The 21242-nt window shown below is 43.3% G+C and overlaps 1 protein-coding gene across 1 annotated transcript in view; it reads right to left on the bottom strand.

The window, feature by feature from the left end:
* Positions 1-890: 890 nt before the first annotated feature.
* LOC139453989 (rotatin-like) overlaps positions 891-21242 on the bottom strand; it is a 65806-nt gene continuing 45454 nt past the window's right edge. Inside the window, exons 31-45 of the mRNA XM_071235462.1 lie at positions 20465-20572; positions 19101-19278; positions 17504-17629; positions 16643-16826; positions 15651-15874; positions 14435-14575; positions 12926-13102; positions 10849-11037; positions 10045-10220; positions 9532-9658; positions 8059-8261; positions 7332-7479; positions 5227-5349; positions 4214-4317; positions 891-2129 (exon numbers count right to left, since the gene is read on the bottom strand). Coding sequence (XP_071091563.1) covers positions 1986-2129; positions 4214-4317; positions 5227-5349; positions 7332-7479; positions 8059-8261; positions 9532-9658; positions 10045-10220; positions 10849-11037; positions 12926-13102; positions 14435-14575; positions 15651-15874; positions 16643-16826; positions 17504-17629; positions 19101-19278; positions 20465-20572 — 2352 coding nt within the window. The 3' untranslated portion in view covers positions 891-1985. The remainder of the gene's footprint in view (positions 2130-4213; positions 4318-5226; positions 5350-7331; positions 7480-8058; positions 8262-9531; positions 9659-10044; positions 10221-10848; positions 11038-12925; positions 13103-14434; positions 14576-15650; positions 15875-16642; positions 16827-17503; positions 17630-19100; positions 19279-20464; positions 20573-21242) is intronic.

Below are 21242 nucleotides of genomic sequence, written 5' to 3'. Positions count from 1 at the left end.
GTCGCCAACGTGGCCCAGCTCAGGCAGAATGGTAGGCAATACCACGGACAGCCATAGGCAAGTTAATCAACAGTAGGTGTCGTGCATGTATCACCCAACATGGTGGACACACCAGATATTGATCTACATGCTCGAAAATAATTTTACAGACTATTATCATCATTGCACCTTCACTATTATTTCATCAATTCACTCATTTTTTTTTGTCGGTAGTATATGTATCAATGTTATATAAAATCCTTGGTATGGGACAATGGCTATCTGGTAGAAAAGTGTAAGTTTTCAGAATGTTTAAGGATAAAAAAGCCTGCACAAGACTGGAAAGTTCGAGCTATTGTTATTCAGGCAATGACAGGTTGATCCGAGGGTTAACTTTGCAAACAAAGGAGAAGAACTTTCGTTTAAAGACTTCAACCTGTTTTCATAAAGAGTCATTTCCACAGATAAACTGGTGACAAAGAAACAATCATTCAATTTGTGAAGCCTCATATATTCTTCCTGGTCAGTCATGCATATTGTAGACTGAGAACCTCTTCCTTGAGATACCTCCTCCATGGCAAATCCAGAACAAAGCAAATCAAGACAATGAAGTCAGAGTACTTTCCACTTACACGTCCTTCTAGTACTCAAAATGAAGAGTCCTGTTAAGTTTTACTTATATGTACTCACTAGTACGAAGTAACGATTACTTAGGAAGTCTTTCAGTTTGGTTGAGGTACAAATTGTACTTTGATTAAATTGGTAGTGAACTCTGTTCCGTACACAATCCCTGGATGGTCTGTATTTCTGGCAACATTATGCAAATGCTAGGATACAAACGCAAACACACAGTCTTTTGTTGCTATTTTATGAAAATAAATAAATATAATGTACAAATTGGATTACAATTTCTCCTACTGTTCAGAACATTGTCAAAATAACATTGATGAAGACTTTGTTTCCTGAAATACATACAATACATGCTTACTTTACACATTTCATCAATGCACGTATGTACATCAGTGCTCAGCTGGAGTCACTTCTACCATTGTGAAAGGCACTACCTTCATGTTGGTTTAAGGGAGAGCATCCTGTTTTTGTTCTGTACAGGCTTGGAGGTAAAATTTTCTTAATGTAGCTTAATACTGTCTATGAATGAGTGATGTTTTACTACATAGTACCAAGTTATAATGTTGTGTGTGTGTTTGTTGGGACATGCCATTCTTGGGTTCTGTAAAGGCTTGGAGGTAAAATTTTCTTAATGTAGCTTAATACGGTCTATGAATGACTGATGTTTTACTACATAGTACCAAGTAATAATGTTGTGTGTGTGGTTGTTGGGACATGCCATTCTTGGGTTCTGTGCAGGCTTGGAGGTCATATTTTCTTAATGTAGCTTAATACTGTCTATGAATCAGTGATGTTTTACTACATGGTCCCAAGTAATAATGTTGTGTGTGTGGTGGTAGGGGCATGCCATTCTTGGGTTTGTATAACGTATGTTGAGAATTGAACCCTTGTTCCTCTTCATGCAAGGGAACACCTTAACAACTGGCTACTTCACGGGCTGTGAATCCTGTCCACTGTCAGCAGACAGTCAGAGAATTTAATCTGCTTCATGCACAATGGTTAGATTACCCTGTTTCCAAATATTGAATGAAACTTGTTGGCTGAGATATCCAGTTAAATGCTCTCCACTCAGTCATAATTCAAATTTAGTGACAACAGCGCATCTATTATCTTGGCACCTCAGAAATCAATCTACCTTCCAGCAAACATTATTTCTACCATTCCCTGCACAGAAGTAAAACATAGGATCATGCTGCAAGTTTCAGGAATTCTTCAGAAACCAGTTTGGAGTGCATCTCATCGACTTGTGACATTACACACACAATCTGAGAGCATGTGACTATCTGCTTGTGTCCAAATGGTAGTGTCAGGTTATCTCCTTCAGTGTCAGGGACGAGGCTATCAGATCCACACTGAATCCAGCCTCAGGACCGGAACTACTCCGCCACTACTGAGATGACAGACTTGAGATCGTCAGCGCAGCGCGTCTGTAAGTCCGACTTGGTGGCAAGATTCACAATGTTTTGATGAGATTCCTTGAGTTGGCAGAGAATGTTGGCATTCTTCATCAGAACCTTTGCCTGTAAATAGAACATGCTATATCATAGGCATACCTGACTTGGTGTAGATAAACAAGTGATCAATGGTATGAGTATCAATCATCAGGTACAATAATACACTAACCCAGCTAAGACCAAACCATCGTCAATACTTCACAAACCTGCATACCCTACTTTCCTCATCTCTCATGAATACATATCAAAATTAGAAATAGGGGGCTCTTATTAAAATATTATTATAGTGAAAAAAACAGAGTTGAAAGACAAATTTTGTTGTTTATGCTGACAGCCTGAAGTGTTTATGTACGTCAGATATATTTTTCCTGAATTTAATTGCCCATAATTAAGGGTGCATATAACACATGAGTGCGGATTAAACACAAATAAATAAGTGTTGTGTACATTGATCAACCGGAAGGGGTGCTAATTGGGATTGTTCAGTCGCCAATATATTAGCAAATGTTGCCGTGGGCGCTTATTATGCCGAATACGGTATTCCAGCAATATCACGGCGGGGGACATCAGAAATGGGCTTCACACATTGTACCCATGTCGGGAATCGAACCAGGGTATTCAGCGTGACCACTAGGCTCCCCGACCACCCCATGAATACATAAAGCCGCTAGGGGTTGTAGTGCTGTTGTTAACCATTAAGTCGATGGCGAAAGGGATGGCTACGACGGCTTTGATTTACATCTAACACTCAGCAATGTTTCTCACTTGACAAACTGTGCAGCATGGGCAGAGCCTGTGTCAGGGTCAGGGTCAAGGTCAGGCAGTCGTGAGTTTCACAAAATGTTCATGCATGCAGTAGGTATCATTTTACTTCCGTGACTCACACGGCTGGTTGCACTTGCTGACTTAAAGTTATCTTGTCACCATTATTCCACATAGCGATATGAACTCACAGCTGACTAATGAAGGTTATGTAAATGAAACCTGTGATGAATTAAGAAAGGATAAGATATATGGATGAACAACCTCTTTATTGCAATTAGGAGTGATGTTTCAGCGTAGGTTCTAACACTGTTATCAAGCAAGTGATGTACAGAGTATGGTTGACAAGCATATATATATACAGGATAGGAGGCAGTGTTTATAAAGTTGAGTATATGCAGTAACTGCATCTTAAACCTACTCAACTTTATAAACACTACCTCCTATCCTGCATATATATATGCTTGTCAACCATTATCTGAACATCACTTGCTTGATAATGGTGTTAGAATCTACACCAAAACGTTCCTCCTAATTGTAATAAAGAAGTTGTTCATCCATATATATTGTCCCTACTTAGAAATCCAACTTCTAAATGCCTCTCAAAGAAGTTACTGTGATGTATTGACAACGAGAGCAGACTTGGTCTTCCTTGCGGTTTATATCTGCCCAAAAAACCACAATCCACGCAACAGCTATTTTGACCATCCGATACCGTTTTACAATACCCACTGGAAACAATTCACTTCATTATTCAAAAGCAAACTATCATAACTACTGCCAAAACATCTAGGTACCCAAAAAACTTCTAATGTTTGACAAATTTCAAATTCATGCAAAAGTTTCCTGCTTGATAACAAGGCCAAGAGACATGGGAACTTATGATGACCAACATATGATGGCATATAGTTTACTCAAGAACATATCAGTTATAACCTTTGGAGGTTAAGTGAGTGAGTGAGTATTGTTTTACGCCACTTTTAGCAATATTCCAGCAATATCACGGCAGGGGACACCAGAAATGGGCTTCACACATTGTACCCATGTCGGGATTCGAACCCAGGTCTTCGGCGTGACGAGCGAATGCTTTAACCACTAGGCCACCTGACCACCCCTTTGGAGGTTAAGAATCAGAGTGACAGCATATTGTCTTACCACACATCAACGACTTCTAAACTTTCGCTAACTGGTGAGAAATAGCATTCAAAACAGTCTTTCTGATAAATATGAATGTGACCAGCATCAGAAATACGAGGTACTTGGTGTGAGTATTTCCTGTTTCGTGTCAAATTGGTGTGATGGATGGTTGTTTAACTGATGCCTGGGAACAAGTGCATGCTGAGGTTGATCTGTGAACTATATTCAGACTGATCAACTGGATCTATTACCTTTTGATTGTTGAATATGAGTGCCCAGAGTGCTGATGCTGCTATGGCCTGCATCTTCTCCGTCCCCTCCTCCACACACTGCAACATGGCCGGCAGCAGCATCCCTGCAACATCACACAAGTCACACCATCATGTTGAGCGTTGCAAATATACCCATCCAAGCACAGGCAGAGTAACGTAAACAAGATGACACTGACATGATATATGATTTGTATTAAACTATAACATTGTGTTATAATAGTTGATTATAGGAGTTCATGTGTTGCTTAGACATGGCCTGTGAAGATATGGGGTAGAATAGGTCTTCAGCAACCCATGCTTGCCGTAAAAAGCGAATATGCTTGTCATAAGAGGCGACTAATGGGATCGGGTTGTCAGACTCGCTGACTTGGTTGATGCAAGTCATCATATCCCAATTGTGCAGATCGATGTTCATGATGTCAATCACTGGATTGTCTGATCAAGACTTTATTATTTACAAACCGCCTTCATAAAGCTTGATTAAGTTAAATATTGCTGAGTGCGGCTTTAAACAACAAACAAACAAACAAACATAATATCAAGGCATGTAAACTAGAAGTTGAAACCCATTAGCAGGGTTATGCTGCTCACAACCCTTCAAAACACATAGTCATGAAGAAGCTGGGATCCGAACCCACGGTCATAGTATTCTGGCATGCCTAAGGGCCGCAACTCTGCACAGTAAATTGAGGCACCTGAGCCCACTGGGTCACCTATGCCCCCTTGAAATTGGGAGCAGACACTCAATATTAGGATATTGCATATTTCTCAAGTTTGACTGCCTCATCATTGTTTGTCCTCGGCTTGTGTTGAGACTGGAGTTAGCAGAAGGATGAAGAAAGGTCTAACACTGAGTTTCTGTACTGGATGTACATAGTTCATCATGTCATCAGTTTGCCTGAAGGGTTTACCTGTACATCTACCATACACATCTACATCTGCCATACACGGCATCTTCTAGTCAAGATGGTGAGTAGTTCTTGTATACAAACCATTAGCAAGAAGCTTCTGCTTGTTACTGGCGTGGCAGCAGAGGTTGCGGAGTATCAGGAGGGAGCTCTCCTGACATCGGGGCGACCCCAGCTCCAAGTAGTCCAGCAGCAGCTGCACTCCTCCTACATCAACAACAACTTTATCAACACCACAGGCAATATCATCAACATCACTACAGACAACATCAACACCTTCAACATCTCTACAGGCAACAATAAAAACACCATCAACATCACTACAGACAACATGATTAACTCCTTCAACATCACTACAGGCAACATCAATTACACCATCACCATCACTACAGACAACATCATCAACTCCTTCAACATCACTACAGACAACATGATGAACTCCTTCAACATCACTACAGGCAACATGATGAACTCCTTCAACATCACTACAGACAACATGATTAACTCCTTCAACATCACTACAGACAACATCATCAACACCTTTAACATAACTACAGGCAACATCAACTACACCATCACCATCACTACAGACAACATCATCAACTCCTACAACATCACTACAGACAACATCATCAACTCCTTCAACATCACTACAGGCAACATGATGAACTCCTTCAACATCACTACAGGCAACATCATCAACATCTTTAACATAACTACAGGCAACATCAACTACACCATCACCATCACTACAGACAACACCATCAACTCCTTCAACATCACTACAGGCAACATCAACAACACCTTCAACATCACGACAGGCAACATCAACAACACCTTCAACATCACTACAGACAACATCTTTAACATCACTTCAAGCAACATCAACAACACCTTCAACGTCACTACAGACAACACTATCAACATCATTATGAACATCATCAACACCAAAATCACTGCAATCAACATCAACAAAACCTTCAACATCACTACAGGCAAAATCATCAACATCACTACAGGCAAAATCATCAACATCACTACAGGCAACATCAACACCAAAATCACTACAATCAACATCAACAAAAACCTTTAACATCACTACAAGCAAAATCATCAACATCACGACAGGCAACATCAACAACACCTTCAACATCTCTACAGGAAACATCATCAACATCACTATGGACATCATCAACACCAACATCACTACAAGCAGCATCAACAACATCTTCAACATCACTACAGGCAACATCATCAACATCTCTACGGACATCATCAACACCAACTTCACTACAAGCAACATCAACAACATCTTCAACATCACTACAGGCAACATCATCAACATCACTACGGACATCATCAACACCAACTTCACTACAAGCAACATCAAGAACATCTTCAACATCACTACAGGCAACATCAACAACAACTTCAACATCACTACAGGCAATATCATCGACATCACTACAGGCAACATCAACAACAACTTCAACATCACTACAAGCAACATCTTCAACATCACTACAGGCAACATCAACAACAACTTCAACATCACTACAGGCAACATCTTCAACATCACTACTGGCAACATCAACAACTTCAACATCACTACAGGCAATATCATCAACATCACTACAGACATCATCAACACCAAAATCACTACAATCAACATCAACAAAACCTTCAACATCACTAGAAGCAAAATCATCAACATCACTACAGGCAACATCAATAACACCTTCAACATCACTACAGACAACATAATCAATACCAACATCACTACAGGCAACACCAACAACAACTTCAACATCACTACAGGCAATATCATCAACATCACTACAGACAACATCATCAACATCACTACAGGAAACATCATCAACATCACTACAAACAACATCAACAATATCTTCAACATCACCTCAGACAACATCAACAAAACCTTCAACATCACTATAAGCAAAATCATCAACATCACTACAGGCAACATCAACAGCACCTTCAACATCACTATAGAAAACATCAACACCAAAATCACTACAAGCAACGCCAACAACACCTTCATCACCACTACAGGAAACATCAAGATCTCTACAGGCAACATCATCAACACTTTCAACATCACTACAGGCAACATCATCGTCAACTACTTCAACATCAGCTGTGTACATCCTACAGGTGTGAGGACTTACCTGAGATGTTGAGGATGATCTGGTGGCCCTCCACGGAGAAGGAGAGGTTGGTGAGGACCTCCATCCACTGCACATCTCGCGGAGACTTCCACTTGCTCTTGCTGGCCTTGTGAGGATTTAACTTGGAGAACTCAGAGAAGAAGTTACTCTAAAAGACAAGTGCACTGTCTCATCAACAAACAATGTTGTTTGATATTTTCAAACTGATTGTATAGGTACAAAGTACTTAGGTTTTGTTGTTGTACTAAGGTTTTGTTGTTGTTGTTGTTGTTGTGTAATGTCTCACTCAGAAATAGTCCTGCTTTATGACGGTGGTCTGTAAATAATCGAGGTTCTGGACCAGACAATCAAATGATTGCCATCATGAAACATAGATATACGCATTTTGGATATGTTAAAATTCATCAAACAAGTCAGCGAGCGTGACCAGGCGATCTTGTTAGTCGCACTTGGGAACTATGCACATTTTCAACCTTGCAATCACCAAAGGACTTTGACAGTTTGTTTGTTGTTTAATGCAGCACTCAGCATATATGACAGCAACCTGTAAGTAATTGACTCTGGACCAGACAAACCAATGATTGATATTATGAATAATGTCCCCCACTTTCAGAGTAAACCATGGGCTGCTGGGGACCAATATTGTGGACAATTTTTTAAATTAAATCTCTCCGCTGTCGTGACCTACTGCTTTACATGCATCAGATGGAGATTTACATGCAGTTACCTTCCACATGATGTTACGGCACTCGGAGGAGAGGGTGAGTGTGGCGAGGATGCTGAACACCAGCTTGGAGGCGTCCTTGTTGGTGCTGTGTCCAGCCAGCTTCACCAGGCAGTGCACCAAGGAGCTGCTGCTGAGGCAGGGCTTGCCGTCCACGGTGGTGTTGGGCACGCCGGAGGAGCTGGTGTATGCCAACGAGGAGGTAGCTGCAACAAGCATCATGAATACCACTGGCTTAATGTTGTAGTTCTTCCATATGAAAGCATGAAGAACACCAGGTGTCAAGTTTGATGTTCTTGAAAGAAAAATAACAGCAACATCACATTTAGGACATTGCACTTTAAAGACAGGGAATAGAATCAGCATGGTGACTGAACATCAACCCAAGGCTGCCCTACGAGATTTCAGCTGTAAAGGTTTCACATCTACATAATATGCATACACACACCTATGAGTTAATGATATGTGATGATACTGATCTATGAGTAAAGGACATACCTAAATGTGACAATTTGTATGACTGTTTCAGCTGGTGAATAAGAGATTTTGTCAGCAAGAAATTAAACCAAGTGAATGTTGTTAATACCACAGCAACATGACATTTACTGCCCCCGATCCCTACATTGTTTCCAGGACAAGAGATTGACCTCTTCACTGGACTACCAACAGTCCCAAGACAAGGTAGTGACCTACACTGCCATGGATCCAACAGTATCTCCCAGACAAGAGCATGACCTAGACTGCCCTGGGTCCTACAGTATCAATAAAGACAAGAGAGTGACCTACACTGCCCTAGGTCCTACAGTGTCCCCAGGACAAGAGAGTTAGCAACACTGCCCTGGGTCCTACAGTATCAAAAAAGACAAGAGAGTGACCTACACAGCCCTAGTTCCTACACTGTGTCCAGGACAAGAGAGTGACTTACACTGGCTTAGATCCTAGGGTATCCTCAAGACAACAGATAGATCTACACTGCCCTGGATCCAACAGTATCCCCAAGAGAAGAGAGTGACCTAAACTGCCCTGGATCCAACAGTGTCTTCAGGACAAGGGAGTGACCTACACTGGGCTAGATCCTCCAGTATCCCCAAGACAAAAGAGTGACCTACACTGGCTTAGATCCTAGAGTATCCTCAAGACAACAGATAGATCTACACTGCCCTGGGTGCTACAGTTTCCCCAAGACAAGAGCGTGACTTACACTGTACTGGATTATCCAGTAACCCCAAGACAAGAGAGGACCTACATTGCCCTGGATCCTACAGTAACCCCAAGACAAGAGAGTGACCTACACTGCACTGGATCCTCCAGTGTCTCCAAGATAAGGGAGTGACCTACACTGCTCTGGATCCTACAGTATCCCCAAGACAAGAGACTGACCTACACTGTACTGGATCCTACAGTTTCCCCAAGACAAGAGCGTGACTTACACTGTACTGGATTCTCCAGTAACCCCAAGACAAGAGAGTGACCTACCAGGTGGACAGTGAGCTGTGAAGGTGAGCAGCAGGGCCAGGATGGATGACATCAGGGCGGCATCCACTTGTGCCCACGCCCACAGTCGGTGTAACAGGCCACTCAGACCCGAATGGTGGCACGCAAGCTGCAGCAGGGAACACAACGTTACCACTCATCAGTGTTGGGCCAATCATCAAACAAAAAGAATCTTTTCCATAACACTTGTTATATTGTCAGTCAAGACACACAAATGACTACAAATCTTAAAACCTTAAAAGTATCAAAATATGTTCTGGGGTAACATATCAAAATTGATTTCATTCAAAATTAACAATCGAAAACATGTTATTATAGAACGAAATTGAAACCATGTTATTATGAACAATAAGAATCTTTACGTGAAAAGTAGAGTTACACTTTTGGATCAACCGACGAGACTCAGCTGCTGGCATAGACAGACTGTGGCCACAGCTTCAACCACTCCACCTACAAGTACAACAGCATGGTGCCCCATGTCAGAGCACTGATTACCTTGACCTTGTTGCAGCTGGCCATGAAGTTCCTCAGCAGGGAGAAGAGGAGCAGGAGCTCCTGTATGAGGGGCTCTTCCTTCCTCCGCCCCCCCGACTTGGTGAGCTGCAGAGCCTCCAGACTGAGCTGGGCATGGAGCTGCTTCCCATGCTGCAGGAGCGACTCCGCCAGGCCCACTGGAAACAAGGTACACTTTGCTCAACAATCAAATGACGCATCTTTTTTGCATTAGCTCATTTGTTTGTTGGTTAACGCCGCACTCAGCAATATTTGAGCTATATGATGGGTGTCTGTAAATAATCAAGTCTGGACCAGACAATTAGTGTCATGAGCATTGGTTCACACAATTTGCTCAATTGACCCAAGTTTTTATGGATATACCTCTACAACAAAAGATATCACTACTTTGCAATTCCTTCTCTGTAAGGCATTGATGTAATAAACCAGAACTTGTTGACCATACAGTCGTATGTTTTCTTACCTTCTGTCTAGTACTGTCTTTCTGACACTAACTGCTGTCTGTTTGGAGCTCACTGTCTGTTTGGAACTCACTGTCCATTGCTGTCTACTTAGAACTCGGGGTTTAGCGCTATCTGTCTAACACTTACTGTCCAGTGCTGTCTGTCTGACACTTACTGTCTAGTGCTGTCTGCTTGGAACTTACTGTCTAGTGCTGTCTACTTATAACTTACTGTCCAGTGCTGTCTGTCTGACACTTACTGTCCAGTGCTGTCTGTCTGACACTTACTGTCCAGTGCTGTCTGTCTGACACTTACTGTCCGGTGCTGTCTGTCTGACACTTACTGTCCAATGCTGTCTGTTTGGCTGACTGTGAGATGACAAGGAGAGACTTGAGTGTGTTGATGACAGCTATCCGGTCAGCGCTGTGTGGTCGGTCAGTGTGCTTCAAGGTGACCAGGTCATAGGTACTAATCAACGCTTTGCACAGGCTGGATCCTGATGTTCGGGGGCCCTGGCTGGGATCATCAGATGCTGGAGGCAGAAGGGTGAAACATGGAGCCTTTGTTTGTTTCTTGTTTTATTCATTAATAAAGCTGTCAGCAACATTCCGGCTATGCTCAGTGTCATTATTGAAGGGTCACCTAGGCATGTAGGGTGTCAAACAAAAACATATGCCAACAAGGATCAGAAGTATGTTGACATGTTTTTGTGTCACACTGACTGGATGTTATTATGAAACTGGTAAAATGGACGACTATTAAAAACATTGAAAAGTGAAAGATTGAAAGTGATAGAAAAAGCAACCCAAAACACACATCTGACCGCAATGAGCAGTTTAGCCAATGCACGAGCAATACATGACAAGGAACAGTCAATGTGGGTATGCAATGGTTCATTCCAGAAATGTGGGTATGCAATGGTTTATTCCAGAAAAGTGGGTATGCAATGGCTCATTTCAGAAATGTGGGTATGCAATGGATCATTCCAGAAAAGTGGGTATGCAATGGTTCATTCCAGAAAAGTGGGTATGCAATGGTTCATTCCAGAAATGTGGGTATGCAATGGTTCATTCCAGAAATGTGGGTATGCAATGGTTCATTCCAGAAATGTGGGTATGCAATGGATCATTCCAGATCCAACTGAACGTTAAAAATGCGACATTTTTTGTATAGTTTTAGCGCTTAATTATCTGCACAACCCCTCAATAATGACGCTGAGTGTATATCATGGCATCCTGTGAATAATCCAGTCTGGGGCATGCAAGCAAGTGATTGAAATAATGAGCAATGTCCTACACAGTCAAGGTGAGATGAGACAACCAACCAAGTCACCGAGCCTACAAACCACCTGATCAGTTGTACTCAGCTTTCACAACAAGCAATAGAGTGCTGGGGACCTTCTCTGCTGAACTTCTAAAGCAAGTCGTCTCTGAAACCATTTACATCATTACACACCATTTTTAAAAATTAAACTACACATTTATATACCACGGGTATCCAGGTACTAGTGAGTGAGTGAGTTGGGTTTAACACCGCTTTTAACAGTATTCAAGTTATATCGCGGCGTGTCAGCATAATGTGGGAGGAAAGCCTGAAGTGATGCATGTCTCAGACGTTTACCACTTCGGTGAAACCCCCGAGCACGGGTATGGTGCTGACAAACCTAGAAACATAATCGGGGTGAACCGGCTTTCGAACCAACAATCATAGGTTTCTGGCATGCCCAAGGGACGCAACTCTGCACTGCGAATCGCAGTGCCTCAGACGACTAGACCACCTGTGCCCCCTATCCAGGTACTAGTACCTGCTCAAAGGCGGTTTTATTTTTGTTATGAAACTACACATTAATATACCGCAGGTATCCAGGTACTAGTATCTGCTCAAAAGTGTTTATATTTGTTCCCCGACCAATGGATCCATTTGCATTCCAGTTATCAGTCTCAACTCCCTGGGGAGTATACAACCCAAGCTGCCCAGAGGCCCTAGAAGGTTTTTACATCCACATAACATAACGGGTACCCATTCCCTGCTGGGTGAACAGAGGCACATTTGAACTAAGTGACTTGCCCAGGGTGACACCACACACGTGTGTTTCGGGTGTATGTACATATTCGTGTTTCCACCATCTGGTCATCTACCATCGGACAAGTGGGTTCTTTTGAGTACACAGGGTGGATGTACTGTACACTAGGGGTATTGACAACGCTGTAAAGACCTGTAAACATTGCTGAATAACAATTCCGTCACTAGCGGGATACGATCACAGCACCTGGCGCTTGCCAACATGGCGCTTTTGACGCTTGCCCACTCCGTCCCCATTTAGAAAGCAATAATCCTATGTTCCTGGTGAGCCTCAGCGACAACTTTACACAGTGAATTGCAGCACTCATGCTCTGTATGGTATGGCTTGGTGGACTCACGGCGGCCGATCTGCATGTCCAGAAGCTCAGACAGCGTATGTGACCTGGAGCCTCTCTCTGGGTGTTTTGCTGCGATCCTGCCTTCCTCACAACATATTCCAGATAGGAAGGCCATGCAGGACAGTGAGACAGCCTGTGTCTCCTCACAAAGCATCTCCAGGAGCCGTCCAAACATGTCTGTAAATAATATTGTTGTTGATGAAGAACAGTAAGATTTGAATAATTTCATAATTTCAAAGGTATGTGTTTAAGAGACAACCATCAGAGATGTGTTCCAGAGCATTTTTCCTGTACTGCATTCTTTAGACAAATCTGCAGTATGTGTCCGGACTTTGGAGAGGATGTGTATATGGTCATTGACCTACCTGAGAGGTGTGTCCAGGCTCTGGAAATCGTGTGTGTGAGGTTAGTGACCTACCTGAGAGGTGTGTCCAGGCTTTGGAAAGGGCGTGTGTGAGGTTAGTGACCTACCTGAGAGGTGTGTCCAGGCTTTGGAAAGGGCGTGTGTGAGGTTAGTGACCTACCTGAGAGGTGTGTCCAGGCTTTGGAAAGGACCTACCTGAGAGGTGTGTCCAGGCTTTGGAAAGGGCGTGTGTGAGGTAAGTGACCTAACTGAGAGGTGTGTCCAGGCTCTGGAAATCGCGTGTGTGAGATTAGTGACCTACCTGAGAGGTGTGTCCAGGCTTTGGAAAGGGCGTGTGTGAGGTTAGTGACCTACCTGAGAGGTGTGTCCGGGCTTTGGAAAGGGCGCGTATGATGTTAGTGACCTACCTGAGAGGTGTGTCCAGGCTTTGGAAATCGCGTGTGTGAGGTTAGTGACCTACCTGAGAGGTGTGTCCAGGCTTTGGAAAGGGCGTGTGTGAGGTTAGTGACCTACCTGAGAGGTGTGTCCAGGCTTTGGAAAGGGCGTGTGTGAGGTTAGTGAACTACCTGAGAGGTGTGTCCAGGCTCTGGAAATCGCGTGTGTGAGGTTAGTGACCTACCTGAGCGGTGTGTCCAGGCTTTGGAAAGGGCGTGTGAGGTTAGTGAACTACCTGAGAGGTGTGTCCAGGCTTTGGAAAGGGCATGTGTGAGGTTAGTGAACTACCTGAGAGGTGTGTCCAGGCTCTGGATATCGTGTGTGTGAGGTTAGTGACCTACCTGAGAGGTGTGTCCAGGCTCTGGAAATCGCGTGTGTGAGGTTAGTGACCTACCTGAGCGGTGTGTCCAGGCTTTGGAAAGGGCGTGTGAGGTTAGTGAACTACCTGAGAGGTGTGTCCAGGCTTTGGAAAGGGCATGTGTGAGGTTAGTGAACTACCTGAGAGGTGTGTCCAGGCTCTGGATATCGTGTGTGTGAGGTTAGTGACCTACCTGAGAGGTGTGTCCAGGCTCTAGAAATCGCGTGTGTGAGGTTAGCGACATACCTGAGAGGTGTGTCCAGGCTTTGGAAAGGGCGTGTGTGAGGTTAGTGACCTACCTGAGAGGTGTGTCCAGGCTTTGGAAAGGGCGCGTGTGAGGTTAGTGACCTACCTGAGAGGTGTGTCCAGGCTTTGGAAAGGGCGTGTATGATGACATCAAGAGCTGTGGAGGACTGCAGCTGTATCAGGGAGGACAGGAGGTTGAACACAGACATCCACAGTCCACGACAGTCAGTAGCCAAGTCACCACTAGCTGTAGTGCAAAGACAGACATTTACATGCGAAAATTGATGTCAGTGGAACTATTTAGGGACAATTAATATTGTGTAAGCACCATGTCATATCACTGTCAGCTGAATATTGAATTTCAACATAATTCATTCAGTCTCAAATAGCCATTCCTTTGAACTTAATCAATTGAATTAATCTAAAGTCCTTTAAACCCCAAATATACTAGAATACATAGGTATGCAGTCCTTAGAATTAAACAGTGAAGAAAAATAAGAGTGAATCATTATTCATACAAGAGTGTTTGTTGTTGTTTAACTCGGCACTCAGCAACAGGCTATGACAGCAGCCTGTATTTATTAGAGGGTGAACCAGTGATCTATATTGTGAGCAATGATGCATGCCGCCAGGGCATGAGGACACTCTATCATCCAAGTCACAAGCCTGACCACTGCATCCATTTGGTTGCCTCTTACCACCAGCATAGGGGTCTTTCTAACCCTGAATCCCCATGGGGGATACAGTTGAGATATACAAGAAAACAATCAGCTTTGTTGACAAAATTGTGTTTAGCAATAAAAAGCTGACACAAAAATGAAATATCATAGGATACTGTATTTATCATATTTCGCACCCAGGGCATCTGCACTTAATTGCCAACCTAATGGCACTAGAATCTCCATGGCACTAGATTCACTTCATTAATCATGTGTCACATATAATCCACATAGATATATCAACCTCATTACATTACACACTGTAGCCTCATCACTAGCCTTCATAAAATCTAGACATTAGAGTGAGTGAGTTGGTTTTAACACCGCTTTGAACAGTATTAAAGTTATATTATGGCGGTCAGTTTAATGTGGAGGAAAGCGTGAAGTGATGCAGGTCTCAGGCATTTACCACTTTGGTGAAACTCACAAACATAGAAACATAGTCGGATCCAGCTGAAATTTGTACCCACGATCAGAGATTTAAGGAATGCACAAGGGAAGCAACACCACACAGCAAATTGCGGAGCCTTAGACGACTCGGCCATATGTGCCCTCTAGACATTAGAACATATGTACGCCTACATCAGAGTCGAGGACACTTACCATCACACTGAATAAGAAGCAGAGACACGATGGAGTCGAGGGCACTGGTGTTGGCTAGAATCTCCACCCTGATGGGGGAGTCGTATAACGCACAGGCTCTGAGCAGCGTCACGATGCTGTCATACAGCTGTATCAGATCCCGGAACGCAAGCTCGGCCTGGGCAGGGTTCGAGCCAGTCGACATTTCCTGACAACACTCCTGGATTTGTCTTGAATCAATCATGCTGAAAAAATGACATAATCTGTAAGTAAAGGGTAGGGGCTTATGTCACTCTTAGAAACCAGGTTGACTTGTTCTGGTGTGGCTTGACAAAGAACAGTTGAACAAAGTTTGAAACTTTCAAACACAAATTCACACCCAAGTCAAAACAAACACAATCGTTCACCACCTAGTCAAAACAAACACCAAACATTCACTCCTTGGTCAAAAGAAACATCAAACATTCACCTCCTAGTCAAAACAAACACCAAACATTTACTCCTTGGTCAAAAGAAACATCAAACATTCACCTCCTAGTCAAAACAAACACCTAACAATCACTCCCTAGTCAAAACAAACATCAAACATTCACCTCCTAGTCAAAACAAACACCAAACATTTACTCCGTAGTCACAACAAACACCAAACATTTACTCCCTAGCCAAAACAGACACCAAACATTCATCTCTTAGTAAAAACACACACCAAACATTCACCCACTGGTCAAAACAAACACCAAACATTAACTCCCTGGTCAAAACAAACATCAAACATTCACCTCCTAGTCAAAACAAACACCAAACATTCATCTCTTAGTAAAAAAACACACCAAACATTCACCTGTTGGTCAAAACAAACACCAAACATTCACTTCACCCCTCAAAGCTTCTAACATCGCCACTATGCCTGTAATGGGACCAAACACTGTACGAGACTGAAACCGTCTGATTCCCATGTCAAGCTTCTAACACTGCACCCTTATACAGAAGCAGTAAGACTTCCCTTGGATTACCTTGTCAAGATGGAGATGTAGCCATCCTTCTTCAGGGCCATGAAGGTATCCTGTGGCGCCAGGAGCACGAGGTTCTTGATGAGACGGCAGACTGCCGACACCAGACATGGAGTGACGACGCTGTGGTACTCCAGGGTGTCGCTGGTGTCGGTGGAGGTGGAGGAGGTTATGTCACCGCCGCCATCTTCACAAACACATTCAAAAGTGAATATCATTAATGTCCTTCAACTTATTAACATGTCTCATTAACCAGGAATTTTGTCAAGCTATCAAATTCTGATATCGTATGTAAAGTGTTGTAGTGTTGTAGTCAGTGATCTAACCCACTCAGCCACCGAGGCTTCCACAAGAAATTAAAGTCCGACATCTGGTAGTCTGGATCACGTACTTTGTGTACCCCTCTGACAAGTGTGACTTTTGCACGGCTCCCATTATACTTGTCGGAGAGGAACCTGAGTGGGTTAGATCGCTGACTCTGTGTGCTGGCGATTAGGCACCTCATTCTGGAATTGTGGGTTCCAATCCCGGACGGGGCTCCACCCAAAACAGTACCAGAACCTGTACTTTGCTAAGAAAGTGTTATCCCAAATATAACATTTATTACATTTGACCACTTTCTAAAAAGGCATTGTGTGTTCAAGGCTAGCCATGTTTTTTCTGCATGAACAACAATCCACATCTTCAAGAAACAATGATGCACAAGCAGTCAGATTTTACATAGTTACACTCTGTCCATGTCAGCAGGATCTCACAATTGTGTTGTTGTGCTGTGAATAACACTCAAAAGCTACGAACTGAAATTGTACATCCATCAGGTGCTCCAACTTAAGGATAATGACTTGTCCCACAGTCTGCACTCACCATATCCTGACCGTGGGGTCCCTGAGCTGCCCGAGGTGGGAGGGGTGTGGACAGCCCTCCTCTGGGTGACAACTCGCTGTCCCGGGGTGTTGGCGTCCCGAGATACACTCAAGTGTCGGGCACCTGCTGAAATGTGCACAAGTTGCGGTATCATGACCTGTTCACTGAAGAATTAAACACAACCAGGATACTTTTCTCAATTACAAGTTTCAGAATACTACATTTACTGATGATTTAGTTCCAATATACCTGCAACATTAGAAAGGTGATGAGCTACTGAGGGAACACTACATTTCTTATATATAACATCATCTTTTTTAACGCTTAAGAAACATTCATAGTTTTCTTGCTAATCACAAGTACAACTGTAAAACATCTCACTCACTTATAAATGATGACTTTATCTCAAAAACAGGCCATCATCTGAGTATTACAATATGTCTGTATTATGCTACACCCCTTGTTATAGAGCAAGTAATCGGAATAAACACGGCCGTCCGAAAATACCATGAAATTCATGTGTCACCAACTCAATGTCAGCGCCACCCCCAAACCTAAAAGGAGTCTTAAAATAAATGCGAGAAGCCCTCACATTGAAATTTTAAACTTATCTGCAAATGACAACCTCAACATAATTCAATGACAAAGTTTGCTTTCTTCACAAACTTCACTTCTACCACTTGACGTGTGATATAACTTCCAGGAAATCAAGAGCAGGAAATTCTATATAAGGCACTCAAACAAGATGGGTCAGATCAACCAACGAAGAGTGTAAAGGTTCCAAGCGATGTTCCACAAATTAGCTCAATCCCTTGAATTTGAATGAGCAGTGTTAAGCTAAAAAAAATAATAGTCTTGGTTCTCGGGCACCGCCCTCATCATCATAAAGTCTGCTGCCTGTTTCGATTTAATTTCCATTAAAAAAAATTATTTTTTAAAAATCCTTAAATATTCAAAGTCCAACGACAGTCAAACAATGTATTCCAGTATTTTACTTATCAAGGTATACATTTCTGTAATGAGGCCCTTTCCCCGTTTGATTGTACACAATTGTTTATTTGGTTACACAACTGTTTATTTGGTTACATACTAATTTGAACAACCCCCCAAAAATAAGACACCGCCCTCCCACACTATATTTTCAAAATTCACATATGCCTGGGAACCAATTCTTTTGTTTTTTTAAGCTGTGACTGTACTGGACATTTTCACTGTGTGGGTGAACAGTGTTTTGCTTGTAATCATAAGATTATTTGATAAAGTTGCCAAGAACAAAAATGCTGTCAAACATGGGGACTGTAATATTTGTTTGACTAACTTGTGTAAACAAACTGAACAAAGGGGCTATGACAAGGTTGTGATGATAGGGTGACTTAGTATATCTAGAGCGATTGAGTGAGTGAGTGAGTTTGGTTTTATTCCGCTTTTAGTAATATTCCAGCAATATCACGGCGGGGGACACCAGAAATGGGCTTCAAACATTGTACCCATGCCAGGAATTGAACCTGGGTCTTCGGCGTGAAGAGCGAAGGCTTTAACCACTAGGCTCCCCGACCACCCCTAGAGTCATTGAGAGGCAGTGAGGAACACGCCATACCTGATGTACTGAGAGTCGTGTCTGTACTAGTGGTGGACGGCAGCTGTGTCTCCATGGTTACACTGACTGGCTGCACTGTAGGGTTGGAATACAGGCTGGCCAGAAGCATCATCATCTCCTGGTAGAACTGGCTGTGGTGCAGCAACGCCAGCAGCGCTGTCAGTCCAACCAGGGACACCTGGAATACAGGATGGTAGCATCAGCAGGGAGAAGCATCATCACACAGACAGAAACATTATCAGACAGACACAAGGACCATCAGATCGACAGAAGCATCATCACACAGCCAGAAGCACCATCAGCCAGAAGCACCATCACACAGACAGACACATGCACCATCAGACGGACACAAGCACCATCAGACAGACACAAGCACCATGAGACAGACTTAAGCACCATGAGACAGACACAAGCACCATCAGACAAAAGCACCATCAGACAAAAGCACCATCAGAAAAAAGCACCATCAGACAGACACATGCACCATAAGGCAGAAGCATCATCAGACGGAAGCATCATCAGACACACAGAAGCACCATTAGACACAAGCACCATCAGACACATGGACCATCAGACAGACACAATCATCATGAGAGAGGCACAATCACCATCAGACAAAAGCACCATCAGACAAAAGCACCATCAGAAAAAAGCACCATCAGACAGACACAAGCACCATCAGACACAAGCATCATCAGACAGAAGCATCATCAGACAGACAGAAGCACCATTAGACACAAGCACCATCAGACACATGGACCATCAGACAGACACAATCATCACGAGAGAGGCACAAGCACCATCAGACAAAAGCACCATCAGACAGACACAAGCACCATTGGACACAATCACCATCAGACAGAAGTAAGCACCACCAGACAAAGCACCATTAGACAGACACAATCATCATCAGACAGGCACAAGCACCATTAGACAGACACAATCATCATCAGACAGGCACAAGCATCATCAGACAGACACAAGCACCATCAGACACATGGACCATCAGATGGAGGCACCATCAGACAGACACAATCATCATGAGACAGGCACAAGCACCATCAGACAAAAGCACCATCAGACAGACACAAGCACCATTGGACATAAACACCATCAGACAGATGCAAGCATCACCAGACAAAGCACCATCAGACAGACACAAGCACCATCAGACTGACAGAATCACCATCACAGACAGAAGAAACATCAGCCATAAGTAACATCAGACAAATTAGGGACAGATACACATACAAAGGGAAGTACAACCATATAGACAGATTTCATCAAGGTGAAACAAGGTCAGCAGTGTCAGACCATGGTTACACAGACAGCAGTAGCTTCATGGAGAGCATTTGTCCACCTACCTCGTACTCTGTGTCTGTGACGACTGGCCCCTGCCATGTATTCTGTACTCCATCGACCCCTCCACTCGGCATTGTCTGTGATGTCAGATTCACCAGGAGCAGAGCAGCCTGCAACACACTCACACTGGAGGAGGACATGTACAGACACATCTACAGATGTACTCACCAGGCGTAGGTGGATCCAGAGAGGGGAAGGCGGGTCCAGATCCCCCCTTTTGAAATCCAATGGTAGTATGTTGTAGGCAGTAAAATTATCAGAGAGGATTTGATATTTTGGACCCTCCCTTTTAAAAATGCGTGGGCCCCGATCCACAATGTGATATTAGGGCTCAGGTGATCGTAACTCCGATATTTTAACACATGCTTACGATAGTCGTAGCACTCAGATCACTTTGTCGAGGGGTGCTCTGAACCAATAGTTATATTCATTTGATGCGATCATGTACCAATCTGATGTCTAAGGTGAGGTAAACTGGGGTTTATCATTGTGTTCAAGATTATTGAACCTATATAGCGATTAGCATGCACATGTCTGGCTGCTTGTACTAGTCTGGACTAATGTCAGTTTTATAGTGCTAGCTGACTGAAATACCATGCCGCAGTTTAACATGAATACCCAATTCAGACACAGCATACTGAGCCGACCAGTGCTTGTTTTATCTCCTTAACCCCAAGCACCAGATAGGAAAACAACAAATAACATCTTTCAGGTTTCTGGACCACCTAGTGGTAGAGCGTCCGCCCGGAGAGCGGCAGGTACGGGGTTCGATCCCCGGCC

Source organism: Haliotis cracherodii, unplaced genomic scaffold (genome assembly GCF_022045235.1).
Source record: "Haliotis cracherodii isolate W230 unplaced genomic scaffold, xgHalCrac1.p SCAF_10, whole genome shotgun sequence".
Classification (NCBI taxonomy): Eukaryota; Metazoa; Mollusca; class Gastropoda; order Lepetellida; family Haliotidae; genus Haliotis; species Haliotis cracherodii.
The sequence above is the reverse complement of the archived record's forward strand: the minus strand, read 5'-3'. Positions and strand labels throughout refer to the sequence as shown.